The sequence below is a fragment of the Theropithecus gelada genome, chromosome 7b (genome assembly GCF_003255815.1).
Source record: "Theropithecus gelada isolate Dixy chromosome 7b, Tgel_1.0, whole genome shotgun sequence".
Classification (NCBI taxonomy): domain Eukaryota; kingdom Metazoa; phylum Chordata; class Mammalia; order Primates; family Cercopithecidae; genus Theropithecus; species Theropithecus gelada.
Genome location: NC_037675.1, coordinates 93108107 through 93131060, shown reverse-complemented (window position 1 = coordinate 93131060; position 22954 = coordinate 93108107). Strand labels below are relative to the sequence as shown.

The following is a 22954-nucleotide window of genomic DNA, read 5'->3' as shown; positions in this document are numbered from 1 at the left end:
GTAAATCTCCCATGTGGCATTTGGGACATACTTACTAAAAATTATCTGTGGTTTATCTGAATTTTAAATTTAACTGGGATACTGTATTTTATCTGACAGTCCTATTATAGGTAGATCGTTTTGACATATACAACGTTTATATTATCCTTTATTTAAAATAAACTCATTTCTTAGAACTTGGAAATTGTAGTATTAATATGGGTACTAATTTATTTTACTGAAGATGAATCATTAATTTTAATATGTTATAAGCTGTACATATGATGTATTATTTTATTATGGAATCTACTATTAAGTATTTTGTGGCAGTGTAGCATCATATGCTACTGTATATACCTAGATGAAAAGAGGAGAAAAGTCGAATTCCAGGAACTGTGAATATTGATCTAGTGAACTGACCTAGTAGATCTCTAGGCATGAGACACATTCCCAGAGGTTAAAAATGGTGGAAGGTTTGTTGTTTTAATATGATAGGTACATACATTAAACAAAACCAACTTGACTCCACTTAAGGAAAAAGAAGAAATTTATTTTAGTCATAGAACCCAAAGACAAAAATGTGCCATCTTATAGGAAGGAATTAGAAATAAGAAATGGAAAACCACCGAGAACTGAGGGAATACTTTCACCCTGTTTGTCTTATCTGTATTTTCTATAAATTTACATTTATTTTTCTTTTTTGTAGACAGGCTTTCTAAAGTTGCCTCATTACAGTTGAATTTTATGTATCTTTCTTATGGGTCAGCCCAATTCCAAATTCCCAGGACAGTATCTGAAGTTGACTCATTGTTGATCCAGCATCCACCTGTGTACCAAGCAAATATGGATTGGGAGAGTGGGATGGGGGAACCATACAGGCCAACCCCTTCTGCTATTGGAGTAAAGGACATTCCAAACTGTGTCCTATAGAATGAAGGCAAGGCAAGGTGAGGGTAAGTTAGAGATGATGGAAAAGATTCTATACATAAAAAAGTGTCAAAGATAAAGGTCTGCAATAGATGTTCCAGTGCCATAACATCTGGCATAGATTGTATCACTATCTTTACCCTTTATTCAACTTTTTTTCAAATTAATTTTCTTATTAGAGCTATGTGTGATTTTTAAAGGAATTTATCTTGAAAATTGTACTCTTATTTTTGATGTAGCCTCTTATTAATATAATGATAGAATGTTATTCCAGAAGCTTAGCACAATATTGACATTCATTTCACCATTGAAGAAGTGAAGATCACATGTTATTTTTACTTCTACTCTTTATTTACAAACTTTAATTTTAGAAAAGCATTGATTCTAAAGTCACCCAGACAGGAACAAAGATGATATGAGAACTTAAGGATTTTAGAAAAAGACCAAATTAGCTCTTCCTCTCTTGACACAACTCCCTGGACTGAGTAAAAAGAAATATCGTTGTGCTAGTACTGTAATAGGAGGGGCTGGTTTATGTAGATAGTAATATGCTAAAAATCAGAGAAAAAATGTTCAGAGGTAAGGAGATCATATTCATTTACTTTTTCCTCTTTAATCATACCTTATTTACTGCTATGGCATGAATTTGAGTATTATGAGTATATGTAAAATCTTGGGAATATATTTGAGTGTATGTAAAATCTTGGAAAAGTAGGTTAGGCAACATCAACAACAAAGGTAGTAAAATAGTCATTGTAGTGGCAGTAGAAATAGCAGGCAGCATTTATTGAATTCTTATTATATGTCAGCACTGCTCTAAATGCTCTATCTATGTTAGTTCATTTATTCCTAACTATGTGGTAGATACTATTAATATCTTCATTTTCAGATGATTTAACTGAGGCCCATGGAGTTGTATGGAAATTTAGAGATAACTAGGTGGTGAAAGCAGCTTAAAGTGTGAACTACAAACAGTTGTTGAAAGTAAACAGCACCTCCTTGATTTACACTACATGATTTGCTCCTTTTCTTTTCATTTTAAAATAAGGTATAATTTGCATTCTAGGAAACATATCCTTTTTGGTGTCCAAAGCATATCCTTTTGGTTCTATGGGTTTTGATAAATGTTTACAACTGCGTAATCACTGCAGTGAAGACATAGACAGTTGCCTCAGGCAATAAAATCACTCCACCCATAATCAACCCCTCTCCATCTCCCAGGCCCTGGCAACCCCTGTTCTGTTCTCTGTTCCTGTTGTTTTGTCTATACCAGGGGCATATAAATGGAATCATAAACTATACAGCCTTTGAATCTGGCTTCTTTCACTTAGCTAATTCATTGGAGATTTGTCTATGTTATAGTTTCTCTAGTGTTCTCATTGGGTAGTATTTTTTGGTGTGGATAGTTAATTTTGTTGAAGGGCATTTGGGTTTTTCCAGTTTTTGACAATTATGAACAAAGCTACTGCAAACAATCTCATACAGTTTTTTGTGTGAACATACATTTTTGTTGCATTTAGCTAATACCAAGTAGTAGGATTACTGTGTTGTATGGTAAGTGTAAGTTTAACTTTATAAGAAAAACTGTCAAACGATTTCCCAGAGTGGCTTTATCATTTTGCGTTCTGACCACCAGGTGATCTGCATACATCCCAGAATGTAGTATATGTGTGTGTGTGTGTGTGTATGCTTGTACATATGTATGCATATATGTATGTGTAGACATATTTTTAAAATTTTTAGCCATTCTAAAAAAAAGTGTAGTGGCATTTAATTGTGTGTTTTGTTTGTTTGTTTGTTTGGGGTTTTTTGAGACAAAATCTCGCTCTGTCACCCAGGCTGAAGTGCAGTGGCGCAATCTCGGCTCACTGCAGCCTCCGCCTCCTGGATTCAAGTGATTCTCCTGCCTCAACCTCCTAAATAGCCAGGATTATAGATACGAACCACTAGGCCCAGCTACTTTTTTGTATTTTTAGTAGAAACAGGTTTTCGCCATGTTGACCAGGCTGGTCTCAGGTGATCCACCAACCTCAGCCTCCCAAAGTGCTGGGATTACAGGCGTGAGCCACCGTGCCCGGTCTAATTGTGGTTTTCATTTGCATTTTTCTAACAATGGACATTGAGCATCTTTTTTTGGTGCTTATTTGCCATTTGGTTTACTATCTGTTCAAATGTTTTACAAGTTTATTATATATTCTGGATACGGGTGTTATTAGATATGTTTTGCAGATATTTTCTCCCCGTCTGGGGCTTGTCTTTTCATCTCTTAAGAGTATCTCTTGAAGATCAGAATTTTCAATTTTGCTGAAGGCTAATTTATCAGCTTTTTATGTTATGGATGGTACTTTTGACATCACAGCTAAGAAATCTTTGCCTAACCTAAGTTCACAAAGATATTCTCCTATATTTTCTTCTAGAAGTTTACACTTCTAGCTTTTGCATTTAGGTCTATGATTTATTTTGAGTTAATCTTTATAAGTTATATGGGCCAATGTTAATTTTTTGGAATTTGGATACCCAATTATTCCAGTGCCATTGTTGTAAAAACTTTTTATCTCCATTGAATTGCTATTTCTGGACTGTATCCTTTCACCAATACCACACTGTCTTGATTATTTTAGCTTCATAATAGGTCTTATAAGTAATGTTAGTCCTTCAATGTTGATCTTCTTTTTCAAAATTGTTTTGGTTATTATAGTTCTTTTGCCTTTCTATGTAAATTTTAGAATCAACTTGTTTACTTCTACAAAAATACTGCAGTGATTTTTAATTTTGTATTGCATTGAATCTATAGATCAGTTTAGGGAGAGTCAGTATCTTTTTTTTTTTTTTTTTTTTTGAGATGGAGTCTCGCTCTTATTGCCCAGGCTGGAGGGCAGTGGCATGATCTTGGCTCACCACAACCTCCATCTCCCAAGTTCAAGCGATTCTCCTGCCTCAGCCTCCCCAGTAGCTGGGATTACAGGCACCTGCCACCATGCCCGGCTAATTTTTTTTGTAGTTTTTGTAGAGATGGGGTTTCGCCGTGTTGGCCAAGCTGGTCTTGAACTCCTAACCTCAGGTGATCCACCCACCTTGGCCTCCCAAAGTGCTGGGATTACAGGCATGAACCACCTTGCCTGGCTGGGAGAGTCAATATCTTAATAGTAACGAGTCTTCCAAGCCATGGAGACACTGTATCTCTCCATTTGTTTACATCTTTTTAAAAATTTATTTCCCAGCACTTTGGGAGGCCGAGACGGGCGGATCACAAGGTCAGGAGATCGAGACCATCCTGGTGAACACGGTGAAACCCCGTCTCTACTAAAAATACATAAAAAACTAGCCGGGCAAGGTGGCGGGCGCCTGTAGTCCCAGCTATTCGGGAGGCTAGGGCAGGAGAATGGCGTAAATCCGGGAGGCGGAGCTTGCAGTGAGCTGAGATCCGGCCACTGCACTCCAGCCTGGGCGACAGAGTGAGACTCCGTCTCAAAAAAAAAAAAAAAAAATTTATTTCATCCAGGTTTTGTGGCTTTCAGCTTAGAGACCTTGCACATTAAAAAAAAAAAGTATACCAAAATTATTCTTTCAGGGATCATCTCTATAGTTTGTTACTTTGTTACTAGAGAAGCTTCTGTGAATGTGTAGAGCACTGGAAACTACAAGGCGAAGGCTCAGCATTCTCTCCTAAGCGTGAAGCTGGCGCCTGGTGTTGGTTGGCTGCAACTGCCATTTGCCATTGATGATCATTCTTCTCTTCTTGTGGTAGAGGAAGAGGGAGAGAATGCAGTTTGAGTGGTTTCTATTTTTTTGTTTTTTGTTTTTTAAGTTATACCTTAGTAGTTCGTGGTTTTGGGCCAGGCGCGGTGGCTCAGGCCTGTAATCCCAGCACTTTGGGAGGCCGAGGCGGGCAGCTCACCTGAGGTCAGGGGTTCAAAACCAGCCTGACCTACATGGTGAAACCCTGTCTCTACTAAAAATACAAAAATTAGCCTGGCACAGTGCAGGGCACCTGTAATCCCAGCTACTCGAGAGACTGAGGCAGGACAATTGCTTGAACCCAGGAGGCAGAGGTTGCAGTGAGTCGAGATCGCACCACTGCACTCCAGCCTAGGTGACAGAGAGACACTCCGTCTCAAAAACAAAAGTAGTTAATGGTTTCAGTGTTATTGTAAGTGGTACTTTTTACTATGTTGATTTCCAGTTGTTCATTGTTCGTATGTAGAAAAATGATTGAGTTCTGTTTATTGATCTTGTATACTGCAATCTTGTTAAATTCACTTATTGGTTCTAATAGCTTTTAATATATTCTTTGGGATTTTCTACATAGATAATCACTCATTTAGGAATGGAGATTATTTTATTTCTTCTCTTCCAATATGTATTCATTTTGTTTCTTTTTCTTTTCTTTTCTTTTTTTTTTTTTTTTTTTGGCCTTATTGTACTGGTAGGACCTCTAGTATGATTCCGGTATGAAAGGAATAGTAAGAGAGGACATCCTTGCCTTGTTTCCAGTTTTAGGGAAAAAACATTTGTGTTTTACATAGGCGCCCTTCATCAGGTTGAAGAAATTTCTTTCATTACAAGTTTGCTGAGTTTTTATTATTGGTGTCAAATCTTGTTAAATTATTTTTTGCATCTATTGAGATGATTATAAGGATTTTCTTATAATTGTCTGTTGATATGATAAATTACATTGGTTCATTTTTGAATTTTGAACCAGTCTCGGAATCCTAGGACAAACAACACTTGGTCATGATGTATTATCTTATTTATATATTCCTGGATTCATTTGGCTAGTAGGTTTCCTAGGTTATCAGTCTGGAGATTTATTTTCTTTTCTTGTAATGTTTTTATCTCATTTTGGTGTTTGAGTAAGGTTGTCATTACAAAATGAGTTTGGATGAGTTCCCTGCTTTTCTATATTCTGGACGAGTTTTTGTAGAATTGGTGTCACCTTTTCATTAATTGTTTGGTGGGATTAACCAGTGAAGATACCTGGACTTGGAGTTTTCTTTGTGGAAGGATTTTAAATACACATTCATTATCCCTTAATAGATTTAGGAATATTCAAGTTTTCTGTTTCTCCTTAAGTGAGCTTTGGCAGTTTGTGTCTTTCAAAGAAAGTGTCCATTTCATCTAAGTTGTTGAATCTGTGGACACAGAGTTGTTTGTGATATTCCCTTCTTATCCTTAGAATATCTATAGTGTCTGTAGTGGTGTTCCCTATTTTATCTCTAACATGAGTTATTTGTATTTTTTAAATTATTAGTCTTGCAGAGATTCATCAGTTTTTATGTTTCAAAGAGACATCTTTTGATTTCATTATTTCATTAATTGTGTATATTTTTTTCTGTTCCTAAGTTCATCAATTGCCATTCTTTATCTTATCTTTCTACTTGCACTGGACTTAATTTGCTTCTTCTTCTTCTTTTTTTTTTTCCCTAGTTTGTTAGGAATCTTTAGATCAGCGATCAGCAAACTACTGACCCCTGATCCTACCTACTGCCTATTTTTGTAAATAAAATTTTATTGGAGCACAATCATGCTCATTTATTTATGTGTCTTCTGTGGCTGCTTTTATGCTACAGTGGTATAGTTGAAGTGGTGTAACAGATATCATATAACATATAAGGCCCCAAATATTTACTATCTGACCCTTTACAAACTCTTTACTATCTTCCAAAGCCTGCTTCATATATAGCAGATCTTTGAATAACCTCATTTCATTCAACATCATTTCATTATAATATTGATAAGGAAAGAAAGTCAATTCCTGGCCAGGACCACTGTCTGTGTGGAGTGCTCATATTCTCCCCATGTCTGCGTAGGTTTTCTCTGAGTACTCTAGTTTCCTAGCACAGCCAAAGATGTGCATGTTGGGTTGATTGGTGTGTCTAAGTTGTCCCCGTATGACTGAGCTTGAGTGTGTGTGTAAATGCACCTTGTGATGAAATGACGTTCAGTCTAGGGTTGGTTCCTGCCTTGTTCCTGAGCTGCTGGAGTAGGCTCCCATGATTCTGAACTGAAATAAGCAGGCTAGAAAATGGATGAATGAATGAATAATTGCAAATTATTATAAAGTAAAAATTTATAAAGTATACAATAATCATACAAACAAATGCATGACAGTAAATGATGCAATACAAAAGCCCACAGTTAGCCTGCCATGTTTGTGATTGTTTTTTAACTGCATGTGGTAGAGGATGGTCCTTACAGTTTCCCTTTGCAAACATTTATTCCTTGATTTAATCCACCACCGCTATGACCACCATTACTTACGGATTCACCAAAAATTGGGTAAATAATTATCTTACTTGTTTTTATTAATCCTTTTAAAATCTATGCATAGCTCACATTTGTTTTAGTGTTTAATATTAGAAGAATTTGGGGTCTTTATTTAGAAGTTTGGTGATGTTTTTGTGACCAGGCATATGCCGTAGAAACTTAACTCTTGTTTATATCAATTTTCCTGTGGTGAAATTGGTTCTATTATACATTGTTTTGCCTAAAGTCCTAGTTTCCAAGAACATATTGATGATGTTAAGTGAGAACTTGCTGTAATTAATTTCAGATTTCTTTTTTCTAATGCAAGTATTTTACTGCTATATATTTCTCTCTAAGCATTGCTTTATCTGCATCCAATAAATTGTGATGTTGTATTTTCATTTTCTTTCAATTAAAAATATTTTCTGATTCCCCACAGCACTTCCTCTTTGATATATGGCTTTTTAGAATTGTGTTGTAAAATGTTCAAATATTGGGGAATTTTTCAGATGTCTTTATGTTATTGATTTTTCTAGCTTATTCCATTATGTTGAGAGGGCGTATTTCATGTGATAGCAATTTAATTTATTAAAATGTGTTTTATGGCTTATTTAGTAAATGTCCCAAGTACTCTTGACATAACTTTTGATTTATGTATTTTGAAGCTCTGTTGTTAAGCATGTCTACACTAAGGGTTGTCATGCCTTTATCATATGTATTGTCCTTCTTTATTCCTAATATTGCATTGGTCTGAACTCTCCTTCGTCAGATATTGATATGGCTGCTACAACTTTCTTTTGATTAGTGTCATATTTCTTCATCCTTTCACCTTTTTTTCAAGATAACTTTTGGAACACTTTCATCAACAGAATGGAAGTACACAAATGAATCTTAAAACCAGCTGGGTGCAGTGGCTCACAACTATAATCCCAACACTTTGGGAGGCCAAGGCCGGCAGATCACTTGAGGTCAGCAGTTCGAGGTCAGCCTGGCCAACATGGTGAAAACCTGTCTCTACTAAAAATACAAAAATTAGCTGGGTGTGGTGGCACATGCCTGTAATCCCAGCTACTTGGGAGGCTGAGGCAGGAGGGTCACTTGAACCCGGGAAGTGGTGGTTGCAGTGAGCTGAGATGGCACCACTGCACTCCAGCCTGGGAGACAGAGACTCTGTCTCAAAAAATAAATAAAATAAATAAAACCAGTGCATCAATGAGTAAGATCTAACACAAAAGTACCCATACCTCATGACGAAAATATAATCAGATGGAGGAAGACAAAAGTCTAAGAGAATGGAGGAGATATGCATATGAGGAAGGAAGGACTCTGGGACTGAATTATCAGATGGACTCAGCAGATGTCTTTAAGTTTCACATACCCTGAGCCCCTAATCAGTGGTTTGAGACAAGCATTATATTTGGTCACAGTGGGTATATGCTATGTCCAGAATGGGAAGGAAGTTCAGAATCCTGTGGAGACTGTAGACACTTAACTCTATAATAATGAGGTGGAGGGTATGAGGATGCTAGAGCTCTAGGGAAGCTCTTTCTTTGTGTCATTAACCACACTGCAGCAAGATATGGTAAAAAGTTATTCAAGTTACTAGTTTAATGGAAGAGTCAGAGTGGCTACAGAAAAGGCTCCATGAAAACATCCAACTGGCATGGAGGAAATAAACATTCAGCCACTAGAGTAGTTATGGTGCCACGCTCAAGAGTTGGTAGACGAAAGGTGTTCTCTCTGATTGACTTATAAAAGACAATCTTTCTTCACATAGAGGACTAGAAGGTTCTATCAGTACTGACCTTTTCCTGTTTAGTCTTCTATCTTGAAGCATCTCTGGGTTTACTGCTAGGATCATAGCAATCATCAGCTTCAGGTGTAGTTTTGTAATGGTGCCAAATAGAGTTCTTAAAAACTGGACATCTCTCAAATGATTCACTTAAAACAGCCTTTAAATAAGTGACAGCATCAATACCCATTTATTCCATCACATAGTATTAGATCTCCTTAAAAATATATAGCACACAGATTAAAAAAAATGGTGACTTTTGACTGAATCCAGCCAAAGGGACAACTCTTATAGGCTATAGCTATGTCTATTAGAATTTGAATACATATAGTTTTAAAAAGATGCATTTTCAAAGTGAGTCACCACCACCTCGGTCACTTATCTTAATGAATAAATCTTTTAACCCAAATGACAAGGGTTTTAACAGTCAAATATCTCTATTTTCTGTCTTCATGGAGTGCTACTGTTGTTCTCACTGAGTTCGTGAATTGCATGTTTAACAGATGTATAGGCATATAAACTACTTGAATAGGTTTGTCTGGAGCTTTGGCACTGACCTCTTCAACTTCCACCTCTGGAGCTACCAGCTAATACTATTCACACAGTCACTTGGCTGTTTCATATACATTGTTCACTACATCAGCCACATTACAGGTGAGATCACTATTTCTTCTGTGTTTAGAATGAGCAGGGGTAGTGTCACCATCAAACAGAAGTGCGTGCTAGTTAATAAGCATGTGGGAAGAAATGGAGTTGGGATAAAACCATTCTGGAAGATACTGGCAATACTACTAATAAAAGACTCAAACACATAATTTTTCTTGAATTTAATCACTCCATGTACCGCTATAGAAACCACATTTTTCTGACTTTCCTCAGTACTTATTGAAAGTACTTATCTAAGACCTGTGGATCTTCAGATCTTCAGGGCTCTTATTTTTAAATTCTTTTTTTTTTTTTTTTTTGAGATGGAATCTCGCTTTGTCGCCTAGGCTGGAGTGCAGTGACTCACTTGGCTCACTGCAAGCTCCACCTCCTGGGTTCATGCCATTCTCCTGCCTCAGCCTCCTGAGTAGCTGGGACTACAGGTGCCCGCCACCATGCCCGGTTAATTTTTTTTTTTTTTTTTAAGTAGAGACGGTGTTTCACCATGCTAGCCAGGATGGTCTCAATCTCCTGACCTCATGCTCTGCCCACCTCAGCCTCCCAAAGTGCTGAGATTACAGGCATGAGCCACCGTGCCTGGCCCTTATTTTTATATTCTGAAACTTCAAGAAAGTTCTGCATATACCAACTTTGAACCAATCCCACTGAAGGCCTGTTAAACCACTTAACCAGCAGAAAATTGGCTTCATTTACTGTGTTAGCTGGTAGCACAGGAATCTCCCTTTGTAAAATCATATATGATGTTCTCTCAAGCCATTATCTCTCCCAAAGTCCAGGAACTTCTTGATGGAGAGTGATGACAGCAAGAGGCACAGATAGCAATTGATGTACTTGGGCACTGGCTGCTTTAGTAGCCACCAGAGTAGCCATAGCCTTGCCATGACAGTGCACAGACCTGCTTAGATGCCTGGGTGGACACGGGGGTCTATGCAGCCAGACCATTTGGACTAGGCGTGTTCTTCATGAGTGAACCCCTGTTTCAGTTTCAACCTCAGCCTTGGCCCATTGGTACAGCCACTTCAGCAGCTCCCAGGCTAAAGCTACTGCTCTTGGCTTCCCCAGGCCCTATCCATTCTTTTACTTTTAACTTATTTATGCTTTTACATTTAAAATAAGTTTGTTATAAATAACATATAGTTTAATTTTGATTTTTACATCTAATCTGTCGAATCTATTCTTTTAGATGATATTTTAGACCACTTACATTTAATGTAATTGTTGATACAGCTAGTTATATTAAAATCTACCACCTTGCATGTTGTTTCTATTTGTTCAATCTCCTCTGTTTTGCTTTTCTCCTCTTTTTCTGTCTTCATTCATATTCATTCTTTTCTATGATTCCATTTTATATCCACTATTGGCTTATTAGTTATACCTTAAAAGCTTTTTTTGTTGTTCACCTTAGGGTTTATATGATACATTTTAATTAATCATGGTCTGCATCACAAGAAGAGTCATAATTTGCTTTTTATCAAGCCCCTACAGCTCTAGAACAATTATGACCTAAATATTAGTATCTAGATTCATTGCTATGATGGTACGATCACTTCATAATCCTTTTTTCATTATTTTATGAGCAAAATGTTTATAGGGAAAACATATGAAATTTGACATATAAATGCCAACAAAATAGTTGGAAAAGGAAAGGCTATCATTGTTGGTAATGTTCACGTATCCTTAAATTTCACCAACACGACATATGAAAAAATAGTTGATTATTTGCCTTTTGTTTTCAAACAGATATTGCAGCTGTAGAAGAATGGTTGGTAAGGATCACTTTACATCATGGACTAAATATTTATGCTACTGAAGGAACTCTATTGGATCGTATTCGAGGTAAATGCCAACGGACAGAAGTAAAATGGAATTCATATATTGTTTCGACAAACTTTGACGTCTGCTATATGCCAGATTCTGAGGTCCTAGAGATTAAAAAAAGAAAAAAAAGAGAGAGTCATGACCCTTGAGGCACTCACAATCTGATAGGACAAAGAATTAAATACATGTGGGTAAATTATTAACAGAGATCTGCAAAGAGTGCTATAGAAATATGGAAATACAGGCTGGGCAGGGTGGCTCACGCCTGTAATCCCAGCACTTTGGGAGGCCACGGTGGGCAGATCACTTGAGGCCAGGAGTTTGAGACCAGCCTGGCCACCATGGTGAAACTCCATCTCTACTAAAAAAAAAAAAAAAAAAAAAAAATACAAAAGTTAACCAGGTGTGATGATGCACACCTGTAGTCCTAGCTACTTGGGAGACTGAGGCAGGAGAATCGCTTGAACCCAGGAGGCAGAGGTTGCAGTGAGCCAAGATTGCACCAGTGTATTCCAGCCTGGGCAACAGAGTGAGACTGTCTCAAAAAAAAAAAAAAAAAGGAAATACATATTTTACTGTGGCCAAATTGAGGGTCATTATAAACAATGGCATATAAAGTTGATTATATTTACTTATTCCAAAAAAGTATGTAGTTTTAAGTAGCTTTCAAAATTAAAAAAAAAAAAAAAAACAGTGTTACTAATTGTCCAATAGTAATTACAATACTGTCTTTGGGACTCTGATAGTTTGGTATCCTATGCTACTTTTTAAGTACTGAAATATCAATATAAAATTGTTATATCAATTTTTAAAAGATCTGAAATCTGAATCATTTACAAATTGAGATGCACCTAAAATATTACATACTGTATTAAAATGCTAACTTACATTTGTTTAGAATGTACTGAGGTATAATTGCAACAAAAAGCTTCACAAATTGGTAGATCTTTGAAAGCGCCAGGTGCAGAGATGAGATTGATCTGTTTGAAGAACTGAAAGGAGATTAGTGTTGCTGAAGCATAGTAAATGACAGAGTGGTGGATCATGAGTTTGGAGAAGCTGGCAGGGATCTTGGTAAAAAGTGTGGACTTTATTGTAATTATGATTTAGAGCCATTGGGATATTTTAAGCAGAGAAGTAATAAATTCTGATTTATCTTTTATAATGAAAAGATCATTTTGGCTGCTGTGTAGAGAATAACTCTTGAGGAAGGATAGCAAGAATGGAATAAAGGAAATTGGTAGCAGTTGTTGCAGTAGTCCCCTTGAGAAGGTCTGGAGTAGATGGACAGTAGCATTAGCAGTGGAGGTGGTGAGCAGAGCCTTCAGAATACATTTTGAAAGTAGAGCTGCTATGGCTTCTTGGTGGACTAAGGTGGGGGAAAACAGAAGTAACAAGGATGATGCTTGGATTTCTTACTCAAACATTCAAGTAGAGGATGTTATCATTCACCAAAATGCTGAAGACAGGAGGAGCAGACACTGGGAAATAGGAATCAAGAGTTAAAGCTAGAGTTAGAAATCTTTATTCACTCCTGAACTCAAAAGAGAGTGTAAAACCTCGTCTCTATTTCTTTATATCCAATCCACACCCCAAACCACTCATTTATTTCCATCTCCTCCACGCTACTCAAACTGCTGCTAATCATAGTCACCAGTGACCTTCATAGAGGTCACTTTTCTGTCCCCTTTTTAGCTTCTTAGTAGCTGTCAAAACTTTTAATCACTTCTTTGTTCTTAAAATGCTCAAGATTTTACTACCTGACTTCAGGAGCTTGTATATAAGTAGGGGGGCATTGTCAGCTCAGTGATGTCCAGTGGTAGGCTGAAATCTCCCTGACCTGGGTGTGAATGGTCTGCAAACACATACTACACCCTTTGCCCCACATTTCTTTGAATTCTGGAATGACTTCCTGGTGAATTAGTGTAGTTAGAGATTGTGTCTTTTTCCCTTCTTGGCTGTCCCTGTGCTGCACTATGTCTACCCTGATGAAAAGTTAGCTTCTTGCTTTGCACAAAGTGAAAAAAATATCACACAAAGTCTTTGGGTTTGTAGCAGATTTTGTTGAAAGGTGGGGAGACAGAGGAGAATGTAAATAGCTAAATAACTGGTTATTAGTTATCTCTGCTCTTAAAAGTGCTTTGACTATTTTTGAAATTCACATAGCAGTAGTCTTTCAAATTGCCCTGGCTTACTTTTTGTACTCTTTTTTTTTTCTCATTTTTTTCCAAAAGAAAAAAAAAACCTCCCTTTTTTTAATGCATGAAAATTCGACTTTAGATCCAATCCTTTGCATATCCAAAAGTAATATTTTAAATTTTAAAATTTGTGAAGCCTTGTCTGATGATGTTCTTTCAAAAGGCTCATTGTCTACCCTGGTCAGATGAGGAAGAGTGTACCCTGATTCTTCTACTTACAGTGAGTGCAGAGTCCTATTGGAGCACCTGGGAGGAGAGCCTCACTCATTCTAGGGCATCATGGAAGGCTTCCCAAAGAGGGAGACATTCACATCGAGGACTGAAAAATAGGGTTGTGAGAAAAACAGATATTTAAAGCCCCACGAACTACATAGAGCCTCTAGTGGGAGGGCAGTTCTGGCAAGAAGTAAAGCTGAGGAACCAAGAGGATGTTAGATTCTGGAAGGCCTGATTTGCCACGTGAAAGACCTTATTCGCCACTAGTGCTACTATTCTGCCTGTGCTGCATTGGAGATGCCTCACCTCTGATTGCTTTTTCTTCTGCATCTCATTTGCAACTTCTATCTTGCAGAAATCCTTCTAAGTCTCTTGGCCCCTAATGATAACTGTCCCTGTTCACCACTGCTACTCTGGATTTATTCTCATTTTCATCTACCTACTGTTGTTTCAATGAGACTGGGAAGAGAACAGAAAGTAAATGAGTGGGCTCCTGAAGCAGAAATTATAAATGTATTCTGTGATTCTGCAATTCCATTTATACAGATAGATCCTGTGGCAAATAGTATTTTTCAACTATCTTCCAGAAATCCCTCTAAGTCTCTTGGCCACTAATGATAACTGTCCCTGTTCTCCCCTGCTACTCTGGATTTATTCTCATTTTTATATATCTACTGCTATTTCAGTGGGATTGGGAAGAGAACAAAAAGGAAATGAGTGGGCTCAGAAGTTATAAATGTGTGTATTCTGTGATCCAGCAATTTCATTTCTAGGGACAGATCCTGTGGCAAATGGTATTTTTCAAATGTGGCCAAAGCAATCTCTCCCATTCCACATGCTGCAATGTAACCTTGCCAGCCCCCCATCAAGGGGAATTAGACTTTACTCCTTATATCCTGGAAAATAGTCACTGACTGATTTTTAACCAATGCAGAGTGAGGTAATACACCTTTTTTGAACTATAGAATGGTTTCTTTACATAGTTCTTTTAAAACCTTTAAAGGAAAGTAGCAATGTTCCATTTTCAAGGGTGCTCCCACCATTTAAACACCCAAATTTGATTTCTGCAGAACCGATTCTTCAGTGGGCTCCTGGGGTTGAGATTCCAGCAAGTGAGATGGGTAAAATATATCCACATGTGGTAGATCTCAAAGTGACAAAATGCCCCTGTGCCAACGACGTGGCATTACTAGGCTTCGTTATGGATGCACTACTTGATGGTAGGTTTACAGCTTCATTAAATGTTGATGTTGGCATTTGTATTTTATAACAGTAATGTTTAACTGGCAGCAGAAATAAATGCATAGACATAGGGAAGGAAAATTGTTTCCTAAAAATATCTAAAAATTTATTCTTCAATACTGTGTGTTGTCTGCTTGCAAGTGTGATATACTAAGTATGTTTTCTTGCTGTGACTTTTTGTCATGTTAATTGTGACTTTAGTGTGTCTCCTAATTTCCTTTATGCCATGCCCTCCATTAATATGTTACTTTCTCCCAGAGATTATCTGCTATTCCTGCCATGTATAAATAGGTATTGTTGTTCCTGAAATACCACATTACTTTGTTTATGTTTGCATTTTTTTCATTACTATTGTAATATCTGAGAGCATCTATATAGGGAAAGAAATAACTGTTTCTCTCTATATTCATTTCATAACACTCTACTACCAAATGTATGGATTTTCCACACCAGGTGATTCTCTAGTTCTCTGTGAATGACCGAGTAGGTGCCCTATGGTTTAATTCAATTCCGGCACTAGCTATCTGGAGTTAGCACAGACCCTCCTCCCTAACCAACAACAGATTAAGGGCTCAGTTCCCCAAGACTGTCCCCCAATTCAAATGCCAGTCACAAGTCCTAGGCTGTAGTTCCAATCAACTAATTATAATGTGGGGAGGTCCCACAACCCCTTCCTTGAGTTCAATAATTTGCTAGCACAACCCATAGAACTCAGGGGAACATTTATTTAGGTTTGCCAGTTTATTATAAAGGACAAAACAAAGGATACAGTAAACAGTTGGGCAAGGTCCGAAAGATTCCCAAGTAAAGGAGCTTCTGTCCCCGTGGAGTTGTGACACGCCACACCCCTGGTATGTAGATGTGTTTTAGCATTCCAAAACCTGCACTGTAAGGATTTTTATGGAGGCTTTATCACATAGACATGATCAATTATTTATTCAATCTCCAGCCCCTCCCCACTTCCTGGGAGATACACTGAGGGGCTGAAGGCTCCAAGCTTCTAATCGTGGCTTGCTTTTTCTGGCAACCACCCCACATCTTAAAGCTATCTGGGGGTCTGTCAAGAGTTGCTTCATTAGAACAAAAGACAATCACATCACCCAGGAAATTCCAAGGAGTTTAGGGGTTCTGTATCAGGAACTGGGGCCGGAGACCAAATATTTGAACAAAGGATGTTCCTAGCACTCCATCATGCAGGAAATTGTGGAGGTTTTAGGAGTTCTCTATCAGGAGCCAAGGAAAACCAAATATATATTTCTCATTATATCACAATATTATAATGTCATTACACATTTCAACTACTAATAGTATTATTCTAATTATTGTTCCTAGCTAATTGATGACCTCCTGGACCCCAAATTCAGTGAATATAAAGAAAAATAAATACATATAAAAATTAAACAATAAGAAACAAAATGTTATTACTTATAGATGATATGTATACCTACATAAAAATCCAAAAAGATCTATAGAAAAACTCAGAACAAATATGGGCATGCTGGAAGGTTGTGAGATAGAATAACAATGTATAAAAATCACTCCACCAAGGACTAATTAAAGATTACAATTTTAAAAATCCTATTAAGGTAAGAAATCCCAAAAAGTACCCAGGAATAAAAAAAGGAGTTGCAAGGCCTATTGTGTAGAAACTATAAAACTAATGAAGGTCAATAAAAAAGACCAAAATAAATAAGAGATTTCATGTTTATAAGCAGGAACTTCTGGTATTATAAAGATTTATTTTATAAATAAATTTATTACAAATAAAATTTATTACAAATTTATCAATCAATTCAATATGATTCCAAGAAAAATTATAACAATGTTTTTGGTTTGTGTGTGTGTGTGTGTATGTGTGTAAAAATTGGCAAGCCAAACACAAAATTCATATGGGAGAATGATGCACCATGAATAGCAAACATAATTTTAGAGAAAATAAAAAGAACAAAAATTTGTCCTAGCATGACTTATTATAAAGTAACAGATTAAAACAGTATGCATCAGTATAGGGATAGACAAATAATCTTGCCCAAATCTCTTTGACTTCCTAATGGCTTACAGTCTGCTTCTGCTGAATTCCTTTAGTTTTACTAGGTTGGTGCAAAAGTAATTGAGGTTTTTGCAATTACTTTTAATGGCAACAACCATGATTACTTTTGCACCAACCTAATAAATGTGTCTTTTTCCACTCTCTGCTGTCATATGCTACACTATGTCAATCCAGATAGAAACTTGGCTCCTTTTCTTATCTTGTTCTGTGAATAGGAGGTCCTAGCCAGGACCTCCTCCTCCTCCTCTTTATCCAAACACCAATACCTACCTTACTTCCGTGAGCCACAGGAGAGGGGTCATTCTCAACTCCTCATGCTTGATTCTGCCTTACAAATGAAAGTCATGGGAGAGAAGCAGCAGTCTTAATTCCTTGGGATCACACTCATGAGGCCACCTCAACCACTCAAGAAAACAAACAACTTCAGCAACAGGTTCTTTAGGTGAAACTACCTTTTCCCCAACTGGTCACCACTGTGCTGAAGCAAAAAAGGAAGTTCTCACAGTATCAAGCTGTGACTGCCTAAACCAGCAATCCTTTTTTTTTTTTTTTTTTTCTTTTTTTTTTTTTTTTTTTTCATTATTTTTTTTTTTTTGTGAGACAGGGTCTCTCTCTGTTGCCCAGGCTGGAATGCAGAGGCACAATCACGGCTCACTACAGCCTCAACCTCCTAGGCTCAAGCAATCCTCCCACCTCAGCCTCCCACGTAGCTGGGATTACAGGTGCACACCACCACACCCAACTAGCAATTCCTTTGTGAGGCCTTGTTTGTCCTCCTGGCCTTCATACCACATTGAGTTAATGGTGGGAGCAGCTATGCAGTAGCCCCATGTACTCCAGTTTGGACTTATTACCCCCTTTCCTCCTCTAGGATATTCTTCAGATATAAACGTCAGGTCTCCCATCAGTTACCAGAAACATAAACCTCCCTAGATCGTTTCTGGTTATCCTATCCCTCATACTGTTCTGATCATCCTCTAATTTGATTCAAACTTTTATCCCTCTCTATCCACCCAAATCCTTTCATTAGAATTTGTGGCCTGTCATTAACAAACTCCCCCATATCACTCACTTTTTTTCTGAATGGTCCTTTAACTTTCTTTCCATAGAGTGCCTGGTCATCCCCAGATGACATTCTTTCCCCTCAGCCCTCCCACATATCACATATCTCAAAACCCAGGTGGGGGTTGTTGTCTTTGCTCCTTAGGATTACTGCTTAATCATTACTCCTTTCATCTTGTTTGAAACATGGAACTTTTTTGAACTCAGACTTTACCTCCCTCTAACTCTTCTTGGTTGCCAGCATTTGGTGACCTCCTCACCACTCACAGTCATTCATTTACAAGTTTAACCTCTGGGTCCCTGCCTTCCTCTCCACTTGACTTTCATCACTATTTTTGGTGACTTCACCATCCATATGGATGATCCACACAGTAAAAAGTACCCAGCTTCAAGGCTTCTTTTCGTACAATGATCTTTCCCCTATTTTACTCCTATGGTAGTATTCTTCTTAAAATTTTTTATTTAATAATTTTAACTTTTATTTTAGATTCGAGGGGAAGTACATCACCCTGATACCAAAACCTGGCAAAGACACAACAAAAAAAGAAAACTAGAAGCCAATATTTTGATGAACATAGACAGAAAAATTCTTGACAAAATAGTAGCAAATAGAATCCAGCAGCATATTACTATGCAGCCGTAAAAAAAGAGTGAGTTCATGTCTTTTGCAGGGACATAGATAAAGCTGGAAACCATCATTCTCAGCAGACTAACACAGGAACAGAAAACCAAACACCACTAGTTCTCACTCATAAGTGGGAGTTGAACAATGAGAACCTATGGGCATAGTGAGGGGAACATCACACATCAGGGCCTGTCGGGGGATGGGGGCAAGAGGAGGGATAGCATTAGGAGAAATATCTAATGTAGATGACGGGTTGATAGGTGCAGCAAACCACCATGGCACATATACACCTATGTAACAAACCTGCACGTTCTGCACATGTATACCAGGACTTAAAGTATAATAAAATAAATAAATATTATTAAAATAAATAAATAAATAAAATTTAAAAAATAAAAATAAAAAATAAAAAGTTAATTCAAAGCTGGGCACAGTGACTCAAACCTGTAATCCCAGCACTTTGGGGAGGCTGAGGTGGGCAAATCACCTGAGATCAGGAGTTTGAGACCAGCCTGGTCAACATGGTGAAATCCCATCTCTACTAAAATATAAAAATTAGTAAGGCGTGGTAGCAAGTGCCTGCAATCCCAACTACTTGGGAGGCTGAGGCAGGAGAACCTCTTGAACCCGGGAGGTGGAGGGTGCAGTGAGCTGAGACCGCGCCATTGCACTCCAGCCTGGGTGACAAGAGCAAAACTCCAACTAAAAAAAAAAAAAAAAAAAAAAAAAAGTTAATTCATCACGATCAAGTAGGCTTCATTCCTGGGATGCAAAATTGGTTCAACATATGCAAATCAAGAAATGTTATTCTTTTTGCTTAGGAATACTTTAGCTATTTGCGCTCTTTTTTGGTTTTGTATGAATTTTAGGATTTTTTTTCTAATTCTGTGAAAAATGGTGTCGGTATTTTGATGGGAATTGCATTGAATCTATAGATTGTTTTGGGCAGTATGGATGTGGGGGAAAGGGAATGCTTATACACTGCTGGTGGGAATGTAAATTAGTACAACCTCTATGAAAAACAGTGTGGAGATTCCTTAAAGAACTACAGGTAGATCTACCATTTGATCCAGCAATCCCACCACTGGGTAGCTACCCAAAGGAAAAGTCATTATATGAAAAAGACACTTGCACACATATGTTTATAGCAGCACAATTCACAATTGCAAAGATGTGGAACAAACCAACGTGTCCATCAACTAATAAATAGATAAAGAAAGTGTGGTATACATACACCATAGAATACTACTAAGCCATAAAAGGGAATGAAACAATGTCTTTTGAAGCAACTTAGATGTTGCTGGAGGCCATTATTCTAAGTGAAGCAGCACAGGAGTAGAAAACCAAAAACCATATGTTCTCACTTATAAGTGGGAGCTAAGCTATGAGCAAGCAAAGGCATACAGAGTGATATAACGGACTTTGGAGACCCAGAATGGGGAGGTTGGGAGGGAGGTAGGGATAAAAAACCACACATTAGGTACAATGTACACTACTTGGGTGATGGTTGCACTAAAATCTCAGAATTCACAGCTACATAATTCATCCATGTAACAAAAAACTACTTGTACCCAAAAAGCTATTGACATTTTTAAAATAACATAAAAATGTGATTTACCATATAAATAGAACTAAAAACAAAAGCTATATAATGATCTCAATAGATGTGGAGAAAACCTTTGATAAAACCTAACATCCTTTCATGTTAAAAACCCTCAATCAACAAGACATTGAAGGAACAGACCTCAAAATAATAGGAGACATCTATGACAAACACACAGACAACATTATACTGAATGGGCCAAAGCTGGAAGCATTCCCCTTGAGAACCAGAACAAGACAAGGATGCTCATTCTCACCTCTTCTATTCAACACAGTACTGGAAGTCCTAGCCAGAGCAATCAGGCAACAGGAAGAAATAAAATGCATCCAAATAGGAGAGGAAGGCATCCAATAGAAGAAGTCAAACTCTCTCTCTTTGCTGACAGTATGATTTTATACCTAGAAACCCCTAAAGACTACCAAAAAGCTCCTAGAACTGGTAAACAATTTCAGTAAAGTTTCAAGATACAAAAATCAATGTAGAAAAATCAGTAGCATTCCTATACACCAATAGCATTCAAGCTCATTTTTCTCTCCAACATCATCACACTCTTCCTCCTCACTGGATTGTATCCATTAGGATAGAGACATACCCTAATATCCCCCATCTTAATTAAACAAAGCCTTCATTTATCTCGCTTTACTTCCATCTCCACTTCTCTGTTCCCCTTCAAAAAAAATATTTAAGGCCAGAATTTAGTGTAGATGATGCTGTTTTTCCACCTCCCGTTTTATCTTCTTTCCACTACAAATCAGACTCTGGTTTCCATCACTCTTCTAAAGCATTTCTTCTGAAGGCCACTCACAATTTCCATATTGCCAATTCCAACAGCCAGTCTTTTATGCCCATTCTACTTTCCTTTCCAGCAGCATTTAACACAGTCGACCAGTCTCTGCTCAAAACACTTTCTTCTTTTAGCTTTTTTGATAATACTTTCAAGTTCTTTATCTTTTCTCATTGGTCACTCTTTAGTTTTCTAGGAGGGCTCCTTTTTGGTGTGACCCCTAAATGCTGATGAACCTAGGACTTTGTTTTTGGCTCTCCTTCCTTAAGTTACCACATTCTCCCTCTGGAAGACTTGCCAGTCTGATGGTAGTAATGTCATCTTCAGGCTGATGATTCCCAAATCTGTATTGCTGCTGCTGACCACCCCTTTGAAACAAAACTACTCCTCTCTTCAGCTGTCTATTATGCATTTCTTCTTGATGGCTAATGAGCATCTCAAATACAGCAAGTCTAATCCAGAACTCTTGATTCATCTCCCTCGAAAAATCTGTTTCTCTCCAGTATTTCTCATCCCAATTAGTATTAAATTGGTCAGAATTGAAATCTAGGACACATTCTTGACTGCTCTTACCCTCACAACATTCCCCGACTGTGCTGTCTCCAGGGCCCATCCCCAATGTGACCACTTCACTTCTCTGCTAAAATCTTAGGTCAAGTCAACATTTTTTTTTATTAGACTAATTAACAGCCTTTTAAGTGATCTCTCTATTTCCATTCTTGTGCCAATACAAACCAGCCTCCATACACCTACCAGAATGATGTTCTCAAGTATAAACCAGATCACATCACTTCCCTGCTTCCAACACTCCTGTGGCTTCCCTTTGCCGTTAGAATAAAAGCTAAACTTTTCACAACGGTCTGCATCAGCTTCTGGAAGCCCTGGGATAGTTTGTCACAGAGAGTAGCCTGTAACTTAATTTTAGTCTGTAAATATTAACCAGCATAAAGTGTTTATTTTATTATTTCTGCATTAAATAGTCATTTTTTGCAAGAATCTGGTCATGTGATAGCATGCTGGACATCTATAATTATTCCCACTTAAAATATTCCACCGTTAGGCTGGGTGGTGGCTCACACCTGTAATTTCGGCACTTTGGGAGGCTGAGGCGGTCAGACCACTTGAGGTCAGGAGTTCGAGACCAGCCTAGCTAACATGGAGAAACCCTGTCTCTACCAAAACTACTAAAATTTAACCAGACATGGTGGTGCACACCTGTAATCCCAGCTACTCAGGAGGATGAGGCATGAGAATCGCTTGAACCTGGGAGGCAGAGGTTGCAGTGAGTGGAGATTGCACCACTGCACTCCAGCCTAGGTGGTGGAGTGAGACTCTGTCAAATTAAAAAAAAAAATTCCACCATTATCTGTAAAACTAGACTTAACTCTCAGAAAGGCAAAGTTTATCTTTAGTTTTCCTCTTCCTGGAAAAAGTATACAATAATAAATAACACCTCCTTCTACAGCTTTCCTTAAACAGAAAAGAGCTGGCAGTTAAAACTCACACTTCACAATATGACTCGTTCTACAAATGTCCTCTTTTGGAAATAAAGTATATGCGTTAGATTGCCAAGGGTCCTTAGCCTCCCCTCCTCCCCAGCCCAGTAGTTATGTCCTTTGACAAAACTTCAGATCAGCACCTCACATTTAAAACACAAAAGACTCCAGACATTCCTACCTAAGACCAAGAAAAGATGGGGTCGGGGAACAAAGTACTTTTAGGATTTGTGATGTGTTCAATCTTCTT

At 37.7% G+C, this 22954-nt stretch overlaps 1 protein-coding gene and 1 non-coding gene across 2 annotated transcripts in view; both read left to right on the top strand.

Moving 5' to 3' along the window:
* The window catches only part of CATSPERB (cation channel sperm associated auxiliary subunit beta), a 153492-nt gene that overhangs the window by 13572 nt on the left and 116966 nt on the right, over positions 1-22954 (top strand). Inside the window, exons 6-7 of the mRNA XM_025392882.1 lie at positions 11351-11446; positions 14913-15062. Coding sequence (XP_025248667.1) covers positions 11351-11446; positions 14913-15062 — 246 coding nt within the window. The remainder of the gene's footprint in view (positions 1-11350; positions 11447-14912; positions 15063-22954) is intronic.
* On the top strand, positions 4462-4685 carry LOC112629634. Its single transcript, XR_003120718.1, has one exon. It is a non-coding gene; the product is annotated as a small nucleolar RNA U3 (small nucleolar RNA).